Below are 12,843 nucleotides of genomic sequence, written 5' to 3'. Positions count from 1 at the left end.
TCAAAACATTGCATTTTCGCCCACGCCGCGTTCTCCTTCGTTTCATCCCCCTCCGCGCACCCCGCGAGCGTGACTGCCCATGAGGCCTCGCTTTTTGGTGACGTCTGCAAGAATATCCGGTGACGCACGTCGTCTGCTGCCATATTCTGCGCCGCAGGATCGCTTTGGGACGCGGTCGTCTGACTCTCTGCGTTCCATTTGGGCCGTTTTTTTTATCGTTTTCTTATGTATCCTGCGCTCCGCTCACGGCTGGAAAATCTGATGGAAGGAATGGGGCGGGACTTTTACGCTTCCACACCACGCCGAAAGACCACGCGGAAATAGAACGACCTTGACACCACCCGTTCGCGAAGATGACATGTCTTGGTACACATGGGAGTCTAAAACATGTAAGCGAATTACTAAAGAATGACCTCAAAATTTGTTAAAGTGAGCACGTACGTGCGTTCCGAACCTACGTCGGCCAATGTATTGCTTAATTGGCCGCTCGTTCGCGCCAATGTCGAGCTTGGTCTTTTTGTGGTGACGCCATGCACGCGCGTAAACAGGCAGTTGCAGTATTCCATTCCGTTATTCCTATCGGTTCTAAATATTTATAACCGTAACAAAAACCAGCCGAAGGGTTGCACGGGGCTTTTTTTAGAGTGCGTGATGCATTCCATTTCCCCTTCTCCTCCCCCCCCCCCCCCCCCCCAACCCGCTTTGCTTTCCGGGAAACTTCTACGCGACCCTGTGTTTATCAACTACTAGACAAGAAGGTACACCGTAACCGATATTACGAGCGGCATCGAAAGAGTAGTGTGAGTTTTGGGGTCACGCGCGCCTGCCATTTTATTCGACTGTGCACATGATTGCACAAGACGATTATTCCACCCTTGCCTTTCCTATAAAAGCTGTTCGTTCATTTTGTTACGTGATCAGTGCTGCAAATTGCGATATGCGGAGGGTTTGGTTGCCGGCCGCAGCCCTATATTCCGTTCGTACCGTGTTGAACGGGGCCCGACTGCGCCTAGCGCGCGCGCGGGCAAGACGAGGGCCGGCCCGCGGAACTAATCCACTTCACCGGAACGAATGCGCAAGTACGGGTTCCGGTCAACACGGTACGAACCGAGCAGACGGAGCTACGAAGTGCTAAAACTCGCTATTTACTTCGTGTTATCTCTCAGCTCGTGCATGGAGTGGAACCGAGATACCAAGCGAGAGTGGGCTTTTGCCGGAAGGGCGTAGGGTTTCGACCATGTTCCCGAGTACGAAATTTTCGCAGGTGACGCACGTGCGCGCGCGCACACACACACGAACGGCACACATTTTACCCATCACAGCAAAACGCAATTATATAACTAATTTTATTACAGTAATGTCATTACTGCCATGTATGGCCTGCAGCCAATTATAAGGACCAACGACCGTACGTATATACTCGTGGTTAGCCTACATGCAAAACTGCTATCCGTTGGCTCGCATCATCGGCGATTGATTAGGGTAGATCATCGCTTAGTTTAATCTGATGCCAGTTACAAGCATCGAGAAGGGCATATAGTTGACGTTAGAGCCACTAGATGAAGTTTATTTAGTGGCTCTAGTTGACGTGTGCCTCCGCTTCACGTAAGCCCAGGCCTTGATTTCCTACAGCATCAACTTAATCAGTGGAGCCCGAAAGTAGCAGTTATACAGGCACGTACAATGCTCAGTCTGATGGATAAACTCATTCATCAGGCTCGTTTACTGAAGGCTCACCACAACACCGAGCGCGTTTGCTGTGGTGCGCCAACCCAAAGTTCCAGGCTTTCCAGTTTCCTCTTCAGCTTCCTCAGAACACTGCCGAAAACTCCGGAAGCAGAAAATCTTGGAGCGAAGCCCAGTCGACAGCGACTGCTCCCTCGTGCTTTGCGCCGGCCTGAAAGCAGAGAATGGACGCCGGCCGGCACAGGGAATCACTTAATGCTGATGCTACCGAGCGTTTGTTGACAATATCAAGCATGGCGGAAATCCCCGTGAGAGCCTATGAACCACGCCCAAGCAAATGTGGTGTCGGCGTAATTCGAGGTGTAGCTAAAGACATCACACCACCTGAGATTCTTGAGGCACTACGTCAGAGGATCCCAGTGAAATCAGTCCGAAGATTGGGCAAGACATCTGAAAGTGTGCAAATAGTATTTGCCACAGAGTCCACCGCAGAACACGTCATCATAGGCTACACGCGCTACCGCATCTACGCATATGTTGAAACGCCCAGGCAGTGTACTAAATGTCTGCTGTTCGGCCATGTGTCCGAAGTATGCCAGCTTCCAATGCGATGCACTCGGTGTGGTGGCAACCACGATCGTACCCCGTGCAACGCCGAGAGTCTCCGATGTGCTAACTGCGGGAAGAAGCATGAAGCGACTTCTGGAAACTGCTCGGCTCGCCGCGACGAGCAGGCGATCTACAAATATAAGATGGTCCGTAAGAATGACTATAAGTCTGCGAAAGCAGCTGTACAAGAGCAGCGTGCCACTTGACCCAAGAAATCTTCAAGAAGGCAAGCACGGAAGGAGACAAGCCCATCTCTATGGACTTGGATAAAGACTTTCCAATGCCCCACCATCCCTACAACGTAAAGCACCGTCAAAAGCTGAAACTGCAGCTACCGCGGCGGCACCTGCTCCTGCAGCTACACCCCCCCTGGTGTCAGTAGAGGCCCTTTCACCAGCTCCGAGAGCAGCACCAATGTCCACGACTACGAGGGCGCCGGCGTCAACACCAGTTGTCACTCCAATCCCTGCTGCTCGGTCTTCTAGAGCTCCTTCCCACGCCTCCCTCAAAGGACAACGTGAGTCGCAGACCGAACGTAACTCGGCAGGCCTCGGTTCTGCAATCTACTCCATCGTGGAAGCTGAGCGCCTCTTTCTCGGCTCTCTTGCATCCCTAGTGGCCAAAGCTGTCGTGACGCTCCTCGACTTCGTTTCGCCTCTCCTAGTACAATGGCGGTAGCGGCACCCATCACTACACGTTCCCCCTCTGAGCAGCAAATTCGGCAAAAAGCAACAATTTTTCAATGTAACGCATGTGTACTTGGCCAGCGGCTTCTGCAGACTTCCGCAGATTTGTGCAAAAACACCAGTTCCCCATTGTTGCCATTTCGGAGTCCGCCTTTCCACAGATATACGGCTATCCGGGTACGCAGTCCTGCGCTCATCAACTGGTGTGGCAAAGACGAGAGTCCTGCTATGCGTGAGAAACGACCTCACATTCATGCAACACAATCTGCCGCCTAACGCGTTGAACGAATTAGCAGCTATCACCGTGCGACACGCAGGCGTTTCCTTTACTGTCATCGCTGCGTATATTCCGCCCCACGCATCGCTGAACACTCAGCGCCTGGAGGACATAATTCGTCGTACACCACCTCCACACATCCTCACGGGGGACTTTAATGCTCATCATCCGTCATGGGGAAGTAAGAAAACGACGGTCAAAGGACGTCGCCTGTTGGACATTGCAGACCGCTTCAGTTTGTGTGTTATTAACACTGGGCAACCAACTTTTTATCGCGGACGGATGTCAAGTGCTACCGACGTCACGATGGTTTCCTCAGCATTGTCAACGACCACAAGCTGGTATGCAGACATTGAGTCTCATGGAAGCAACCATGTACCAACTTACATTATTGTCGACGGTTTGCCTTCTGGTCGCCGTAAATCTGCCGTTCAATTTGTCAACTAGGGTAACTTCACCACAGACGTCGAGACAAGCGCTGGTGATTTCTCGTCACACGACGACGCTATTAACAGCATCGCAAATACGCGGAGGTTGTGCAGCAAAACCGCGAGCCTGCCAAAGGAGTATACAGTGGCTGACGTAGAGTATGAAAATCTCAGGGCGATTCGTAGAAGGGCAGAAAGGCGCGCACGGAAGACTTCCGCGGTAGAAGATATACGAGCAGCCAGACGCACGCAAAAGCTCATTCAGAGACATCTCAAGAAGCTTGCCAAACGTGAATGGGCGTCCTTTTGTTCGAAGCTAGACCCTCGGAAGCCGCTGACAAGGATATGGAGTTTAGTGCGTGGTCTCCGTGCACCGCGAACTCAGTTGCACCCTTTTAACTCAATTTCTCTGCGAATGAAGGTAAGCGACTTAGATGTCGCTGAAGCCTTCTGCACTAAAATTACTGCCGCACCGGGTTCTTCACCAACGACCATTTCCAGGGCTGCGAACCCATCTCCGAACACACCTTACACGGACGAACCATTCTCTATGGCAGAACTTGAAGCTGTTCTGTGCTCAGTTAACAAAGCCTCTTCTCCGGGCCCAGACGGGATAAACTATGCCGTTTTATGTCATCTAGGCGGCAATGCGAAGCGGTGGCTTTTGTCAATATTTAACCACTCCTGGGAGACCGGCCGTCTTGAGCCTGGGTGGAAGCGAGCTTGTATCGTGCCAGTTCTGAAACCTGCGAAAGACCCCACGGATATTGATTCGTATCGGCCTATTGCGCTTCAAGCTGCATTGGGAAGCTCATGGAGAAGATGGTGCTGCTTCGCCTAGACTGGGATCTGAATGACAGAAGCGTTTATCCGTCGCAGATGTCGGGCTTCCGCAAGGGCCGGAGTAGCATTGACAACGTAATTGCCCTTGCAACACATGTGAAGCACGCAAACATCGAGCGGCAAATTACCATTGCAGTCTTCATTGACATTAAATCGGCATAAGACTGTGTTCTCCATGAAGCTGTCCGGACAGCAATGAGGTCCGTAGGTATCGCGGGACGAATGTACGACTGGATGTCTGATTACCTCTCTGATATGACCATCTACATGTATGTAGCGGATGGTGAGACATCCCTCCATAAAGTGACCCGTGGTGTCCCTCAGGGTGGGGTATTGAGCCCGACTCTTTTTTAATATCTCAATGATTGGCCTTGAGAGATGCCTGCCGAAATCGGTTGAAATCTCCATGTACGCTGATGATATCTGTATCTGGTCCTCGGGCCGCAACAGGCGTGTGCTCCAATCGAGACTTCAACGTGCAGTAAGTTCAATTGAAAACTTACTCGCGACACGTGGCCTCGCGATATCACCAGTCAAGTGCGCTGCCATGGCCTTTACAAAGCGAGACGTCTCCAACTACCAGTTAACGGCCGCAGGCGTACCGATACCGTATGTCACCCATCACAGGTTTTTGGGTGTTACCTTCGACCGCCATCTGACATGGACGGCTCACATCCGAAGACTAAAAGAAAAGTTAACGTCATTCGCGCACATCTTCGGCATGCTTTCCAACAGCACTGATGGGTGTAGCGTCAGGTATCTTTTACGGCTATACGACGCCCTCTGCGAAGGCTTACTTCGCTATATCCTCCCAGCTCTGACTTCTCTTTCCAAAGGGAATTCTAAAATACTAGAGGGGTTGCAGGCCCGAATACTGAGGATACGTCTTGGTGTCCCGAAGACCACCTCCACAATGGGAACCATGACAGAGAGCAGACGGCTTCCGCCCACCGCTTTGCAGGCAATGGAGCAACTTCGCACGCGCCTGCGCGTTGTGGCAAGGCAACATGGGCATCCTCTTGCTGCCGCCTGGGCCTCTGAAGTGCAGCACGCTATGCCCTCCCAGTGTCAGCCTACAGCCTCTTCTCCTCACCCTCCGTGGCTATTCCCTCCTATGAAAATTGTCACCACGGTACCTGGATTTAAGCGGAAGGCGGATATACCAGCCCCGGCTCTAAAGTTCTTTGCTTTGGAGCATATTAACAACCAATACAAAGGCCACTCATGTGTACACAGTGACGGCTACATAGTCGGCGATAGGGATCTCGATTCCTTCGTCGCTCACTACCATCTGCGCCCTATTGAGCCACAAGTCCTCGATGACAGCTACTGAGCTGGCTGGGCTGCGCGCTGCTATTCAGTATATTCTAAAGCAGCCGGCCAATCAATGGGCTGTATTTACAGACTCCAGGTCAGCACTCGAAAGCTTGAAGTCGCTTCCAAAAGAACAGCTGGCTTGGGAAATCAATCTTTTGCACTTACAAACCATACAAAGGGGACACAGCGTAGATCTGCAGTGGCTTCCTGCCCACTGCGGAGTTGCCGGCAACGACGCAGCTAACAAAGCCGCCTCATCTGCCCACAGTCTCTGAACTGAAGCTGTGCCGATCCCATTCACGAGAAAGGATGCGGCAATACTCGCCTCATCAACCGCATGTATGCACAGATGTCTATCTGGACTGATGCAAGGCAGCAATACGCACCTCTTCGTGAGATTGATCCCAAGTGCACCTTCAGAATGCCACCTGGACTTAGCAAGCGCGAGGAAGCCATTCTGCAAAGGGCTGCGCTTGAATGTGGCCTACACGGGACATTACCTGTACAAAATCCAGCAGGCATCTTCACCTCTTTGTTCCAGATGTGACTCACGAGAAGACATCCATCATGTTATATGCGTGTGTCCAAAGTACACCGTGCACACACAGAAACTCATATTATCTTTGTGCAGGCAGCATGGTGCGGGACTTGAGCTGAGGGCAGTTTTGGGTCCATGGTCGGGTCCCAGTCAGGCTGCGCGTGCAATCAAAGCTCTTTTTGGAGTTTCTTCGGAGCACAGAACTGGACAGAGTTTTGTGATTGAAACTTTTGGACGCATCAAATGACATCTTTTCGTTTTCACATTTTTTTTTCTCTTTTTTTTCTTTTTGTTCCTCTTCTCTCATCTAGCGTAGCAAGCTAGCCCGACGGCTCGGCTAACATCGCTGGTTTATATTAAAGTTATTCTCTCTCTCTCTCTCTTAAGGCCAAAAATTAGATACGCCCCTGTCCATGTCAATTTACAGGACACAATTATGCTCGTGATGTTAGTACTATCAATATGAAACAGGAGGACTAGTGGTCCAAGTCGGACGGTTAGGAATGGAGCTGAGCATCAATAGAGGCACAAGAGCACGAGCTGTTACCGAGAGAGTTCTCCGTGGGCACCGTGAATTTGTATTTTTTCACTGATGACTCGGTCTTGGAGGTCGTAGCGAAGGATACAGACCCAGCATTCACCCTACTCGTGCTAGACTGCTTTCAAGGGAATTAATGGCCATTTTATTAAGTACGTCCGAATCCGCTTGTTGGGGGGAAGGAGAGGGGCTGTATGCGGGAATGGTTTCCATGGCCGATGGAGGGGGCGCTACCATTTCGACGAGAGGCGAAAGTGGAACGAGTACAGGTGAGATGATGGAGTGTGGCAGGTGTAAGACAAAATAAAAATACTATATTTCAGATGAGCGAAACAAGTAATCAGGGCTATTATTGTTGTTGCACAATTGCTTTCAAATTTCACTGTCCGGTGTAGATTTTTATTTCTAGTTTAAATTAATAAATTTTGCCTTCTACTGCTGAGCGTGCAGCAGAACGCCCATGAGTCGAGATTTCGGTGTTTGAAGGTCACCAAGTGGTCTAAGTTAATCCGGAGCCCTCCACTGCGAACGCCTCGTACCCCGCCTTGGCGTGCTAAACGCCCGAAATTTGCAATCTGAAAGTTGGAGCTCTTTAAGGGGTGCGGCGCTCACAACGAAGGTGGCCGGAATTGCGTACTCTGCCATGCGCACGAAAGGGGATGGGCCCGGCTGCGCGCTTTGTTCTAATGACACGAACGTTCGCCGTAGTCTCTGCTGCGCACATTGATGGACCTGACGTTGCTGGCGTTAGTCCAGCGTGTGGCGCGCTCAACTCATATCGACATGCTCCGAAGGCGTGCAAATAGTTCCCGGAGTGGGAGTACATATGTTTGAACTGCAGGAAGAAGTTGACGCAGAGAACTGCTCTGCCCGACTTCAGTGAAATACCCCGCATGACTGCGCGAAAAGAGCAACACATGGAGCAGTCCAGACGTTACCTGGTGCCATTACGAGTAGATGTAAGAATTGATTGGAGCACGAGGGCAAAGAAAGCCAAGGTGACCCGTGCGCTGCGGCCTATACGCCGTACCAAGCCGTCAGCGAGGACGGAAACGTTTTTCACCGAAACAGAAATTGGATAAAGACGACGGGGTCTGTCGCTAGCGGCTCACTCTATGAAAATATGGTAGACTACGATGACGGCGAGGTGCGCATGCCATCGGATCGGAAAATAGCCACGCTCTGTATACAACTGCTGCAGTTCAACCACAGTGAAGCCGCCTGCAGTGAGTGCGCATTTGAGGTCAGCGTGCCGCGCATAAAACCGACTCAACGCTTGTCTCACTATGGTAAATTTGTTCAGTGGCCCGGTTAAGCGATCAAACTTACGCATGGACGAGATTATTTGTCTGGATTTGAAAGGGGAAGAATTCAAAGATGTACGGTGTTCGATGGCAACGTCAAGCGCGTCATTTGAAACCCACGTATCCCATTTGTTTATTATCGCGGCTGTGTGCACGTTTTCTCCTTTCCTTTGCGCTATGTATTCCTTCTCCCCATGTGCGCGATAAAACTGCCGGCAAGCAATCTATGTGCATTCTTCTTGTCCCAATCCTGGATTGCCTGTCTGCATTGGCTCCGCGACACGAATAAGGCGCTATAAAGACTATACTGTATTGACGTTAAATGGTACAGTTGAGCACAGGTCGAATCAAAATGTACATGCTTCGTATCTCTTGTGCAAACATTGAAGAGATCCCTTCTCATACATTCGAAACTCTAGGGCATATGTCATACGTTTCCGTATACGAACACAGTATACTACAGCGGCGCATGTTCAACAGGACGTGCCGCCCATGACGCGTATCCGGATGTCTGTCTTTTGTTTTGCGTCAGCACTGTTCGGAAATTTCTGGCGTTCTGCGTCAGCTTCGGGGCCCATCACGCGTCGAGTTCCCCCTGAAAGGCAGGCGACAGCAGGCGACATAACCTCTAGGCACGTCACCTGTGAGCAAGGAAAGGCAACTCCGGTGGCTGCGACCTTGTCGTCGTCTTTAACGGGCAGCCGCTCCGGCTGGATTACGTCCTCGTGGGGCCTATCGACGTCCTCCGCCGGTCTCCCGACGGCCCAGCCAGTCTTTGGCCGGGCCCCGCTCTGCACCTGGGGGTCAATCTTGGCCGTGGGCATGCCACGCGTGTCGGCAGCACCTGCAGCAACGCTCGGTCAGCACTCCGTAGCCGTCCGATGTATCTATAAAATTGGCGTTATTAGGGCAAGCTCGCTTTTCTTAAAGCTTGGTGAGAGTGCCGGCTAAAACTAAGAGCAACTACATGCATTGTGGAGGATGCATGCCATGAAGGAAAGCCTGAAAACTTTTTCCTCCACGCAACCAGAATATAAGGGGACGGATACAACGTGGTGCGAAGGGCATCACCCGCTAATTTTACCCACATTAACTGCTCTCTTTTATTCGCAAAAAAAAAAAAAATTCATCACTCGTAATCTAAAGTATCTGCATAATACCTCGGCTTAATTTTCGATGACGACGTCGCTTGGAATTATCCTATACCCTGTATCTGGCAACGGCATAGCAAAGTTTCCGGCGCATTCTGTAACTTGACCTGCATTATGTTGATATCAATGCGAGTGGTTATTACGAATGCATTGGGTATCCGGGATACAGTGTAGTTCAATTCGTAATAGCGGCGTGCGGACCAGTACGGACATTGCGCAGGAGCCAAGACTAAATGCATTTTGAACTCGTTACTTAAAAATGTAGCGTTTGCCCTTTCGAACACTGTCACAGCCTTAAAATTGCCAATTGCAGTATGCTGTGAATGAAAGCAGTCATATTAAAGCATGTTCGAAGTAGTCACGAAAAGAAAAATGCGTTGCCGGTTTATACCAAGGTTTCCTTGTCAGGTGCCACGATGCTCTAGAAGATGTACGACAAAAATATACGGGGATACTATAAGCTGGCATCTCTCAATAAATTACCACAAATAGTTGAAAATTGAAAATAAAATTACACTAAACAAGTTTCCTTTCCTTTTGTTCGAATTCATGCTTGAATTTCAGCTCGTACAAATGGTGACGGCGTTTCCCCATTTTTTTTTGCGTTATATACACACCGCGCTATAATGGGGTGTAACTGTTTGTGTTGACTAAAACTGTGCCTGATGGTTTAACCATCCATTATGTTATTCAAGTGTAACCACAATTTGCCTTTCCTTTGTATCCGTTCATGCGCACGTCTTTTTTTTTTTCTGCCTTCCGGGCCACCGTAGCTTTGACAGGTTTGCCACTCTTTACAGTTTTCGAAGTTTCACAATAACAACGTGGCTACCGAGAGACGGACTATAAGAAGGAAAGGCAGTTCACTCTATGGAGGGGTGAGATAAGAAAATATCGGCCGGAAAAAAAATGGCTTCGTGCAGCACAGGACAGAAGCAGTTTTTCCTTTGTAACGGGTCGTGGCTCGTCACGGCATAGGGCACTCCACTGTGCGCGCTATTACCAGTAACGTGATTTCGCCGCATTAAAACTCAGAAAATGCTCTTAGTATATATCCGTATAAGGGTGGCGACTGTACCTTCTTGCACCGCTGGCTTTGTCACCTCTGGCGATCCTTTAATTGCTGCACCATCTTCTGGCTGCCCCGTCTTCGTCCCAGACGGCCCCACTCCATTTTGCTCTGCTCCCGGCGCATTCGTGGTAGGCTCACTGGTGTGCAGTTCCGACACCCCTTTGTCGTCGACCTTTCCAGTGCCGTCCTTTTCAGTTTCCAGAGTTTTCTGGCCCTTGTTTTTTTCCGCGTCACCCGGAACATATCCAGCGTGCGCCACACTTTCATTTGCATCTTGAGGGGAAGGGCCCACAGGTGCCCCGCCTGCGGTTTCAATTTTCTCGGGTGTTTTCTGGTCATGCGTCGTCTTGTCCACAGGAGCAAGCTGCTCGGGTGCCTTCTGCTGCTCCGGCGTGGGCTGCTCGGGGGCCTTTGGAGTAGGCTCGCCGGCTTCGGAGACAACGCCTTGGGGCTTTTTGTCTGCCGACTGGCCCGAAGACGTAGGCTCTTCCGGCGAAGGCTTTTTGGTGCCTCCCTTATGGCTCCTTTTTTTCTTGGGCTTCTTTTCCTTGCTGCCCGTGCCCCACAACCGCCGGTATATTTTGCGAAATATGCTCTTCCTCTTGCCAGTCGATCCTTTCCCGCCGTGCTTGCTACCGTGTTTGCGCGATTTCGACGGCTTCGTCTTTTTCGCGCTCGGGACCCCCTTTCTCGCCGCCGCCTTGTCGTCGCGAGACTTGGGCTTATTTGAGGCCGACCTGTTCTCTGAGACGGCCCGCTTCTTATCGCCGGCTTTCTTCGTTGCGCCACCCTTTTTCTTTCCATGCTTGGACGGTTTCGACGCAGAAGCGTCCATTGAGTCCACCGACGGCTTTGCTCGCTTTTTGCCCTTTTCTTTGCTTCTGCCTGCCTTCTGACCCGTGTCGCCTTTGGTGCTCATGCCCCTCTGCGCGCGCTTATGGTTTTGGGTGCTTGTTGGCCGACTGTTGCTGTTCGACGCACTTGGCTCGTTGTGCTGTCACCTGGCCTCTTTTTTGAGCCTGTTGTTATTTACCTAAAGAGGAAGACGGTTTAAACTGCATTTTCTCACACGTCTCACACACAGAGCTTTCAACACACAACACCATTACACCATTTGATCTTTCGTAACGTCTAGAACGCTAAATTAGCGGCACGTCTAACGCGTGCTGCGGGTTCTAAAGAACGGCTCGTAAGAATACACTGCACACAGCCTGCGGAAATTCTTGCTAGGGCTCACTTGTTCTCTAACATTGTGACAACTAATTGCGGCAGTGGACCGGGCTATTCTGGATTGGCGCACAGTTTTTGACCAAAAATGCCCAATTACGATTACCGTAAATTTCCAAAAGAACGCCCACCCAAAGCACAGTGATATCAAGTGAAAAATACGGGATGGCCAGCTTTCGGGTCAGGTGCGAAAAACTAGAAAAAAGTAGCCGCACCCACAACCAAAAACGCAGAGATATTAAGAAAAAATCCTAGATGGGCAAATTTTCGGGTCAAGCGCGAAAAGGACAAGTAAGTGACCGCATAAACACATGAATATGCGATTTGCGTTTATTTTGTTCACTCATCGGCCAAAACTCTCGGTTTTAGGGGGTAGACGATCTTTGGGGTCTTTTAGTAAATTGAATATTTCACCCGTTAACGGGGGTGGGTGGGCGATGTTTCGGGGGAGGGCGTTTTCTCGGAACTTTACGGTAGATTCAAAATGAGCTAAATGAACGAAAAAAAGTTAACAAAAAGGTAAAAAATTCGTACCAGCCTGAAGCTGGTACGAATGAGCGAGAAAGTGGGTTCGAAAGGGCGGCACATTCTACGATTGGGCAGAGGACAAGTAAAGGAACGTCGCGAAACAAATTCCAAACCTTTAAGAAATGTAGCATCGGATGTAGTAAAACGTTGTAAAGACGTGTAGTGTTAAAGTCCGAGGCTTTCGAAATTGCGATATCCGATATTCATTAAAACATCCATAACCTTAGCTTCTCGCCGTTACTACCTATACTATTTTTTTTTTTTTCAATTTACGCTGTACCCTACGTTTCGTTTTAATCAGCTCCGTGGTTACCGAAAACTTCCACCTCGGGGAAGGTGCAGAGTCAGTTGGGACATTTGAAGAGGTTCTTATCTCGGAGCTGAATACATGGCGCTTCCGCCAGCCGAGTAGGCACTTGAGCCAGCTTGTACATGAACAGACACTTCTGCGACAATTCTTCCACACGTCATGGGCGGGTTTCGATCCCCCATGAGATCTTTGCGCGATTTGCACAATGCAGCGGGTAGCGGGGCAACCCAAGATAGGTGAAAAAGCTTTGGTGGAGGGAGTAGTAACGACTACTCTTCAGCGAAGAAAATTCCGAATTCTTGGTGTTGCAATGTTGGGAAAAAAATCGT

General features: G+C 50.2%; 1 protein-coding gene across 1 annotated transcript; it reads right to left on the bottom strand.

Moving 5' to 3' along the window:
- Positions 1 to 1,329: 1,329 nt before the first annotated feature.
- Positions 1,330 to 12,042, bottom strand: LOC144145958 (uncharacterized). The gene is made up of 3 exons (XM_077677837.1): positions 10,456 to 12,042; positions 8,868 to 9,070; positions 1,330 to 1,897 (listed from the first exon to the last, which is right to left on the bottom strand). The coding sequence occupies exons 1-3, from the start codon at positions 11,366 to 11,368 to the stop codon at positions 1,811 to 1,813; spliced, it is 1,203 nt and encodes a 400-aa protein (XP_077533963.1). The 5' UTR covers positions 11,369 to 12,042; the 3' UTR covers positions 1,330 to 1,810.
- Between the last annotated feature and the right edge of the window lie 801 nt (positions 12,043 to 12,843).

Source organism: Haemaphysalis longicornis, unplaced genomic scaffold (assembly GCF_048455015.1).
Source record: "Haemaphysalis longicornis isolate Haplotype H1 unplaced genomic scaffold, Haemaphysalis longicornis Haplotype H1 scaffold_1, whole genome shotgun sequence".
In the NCBI taxonomy this organism is placed as follows: domain Eukaryota; kingdom Metazoa; phylum Arthropoda; class Arachnida; order Ixodida; family Ixodidae; genus Haemaphysalis; species Haemaphysalis longicornis.
Note: the sequence above shows the minus strand (reverse complement) of the source record. Positions and strands in the feature narration are given on the sequence as shown.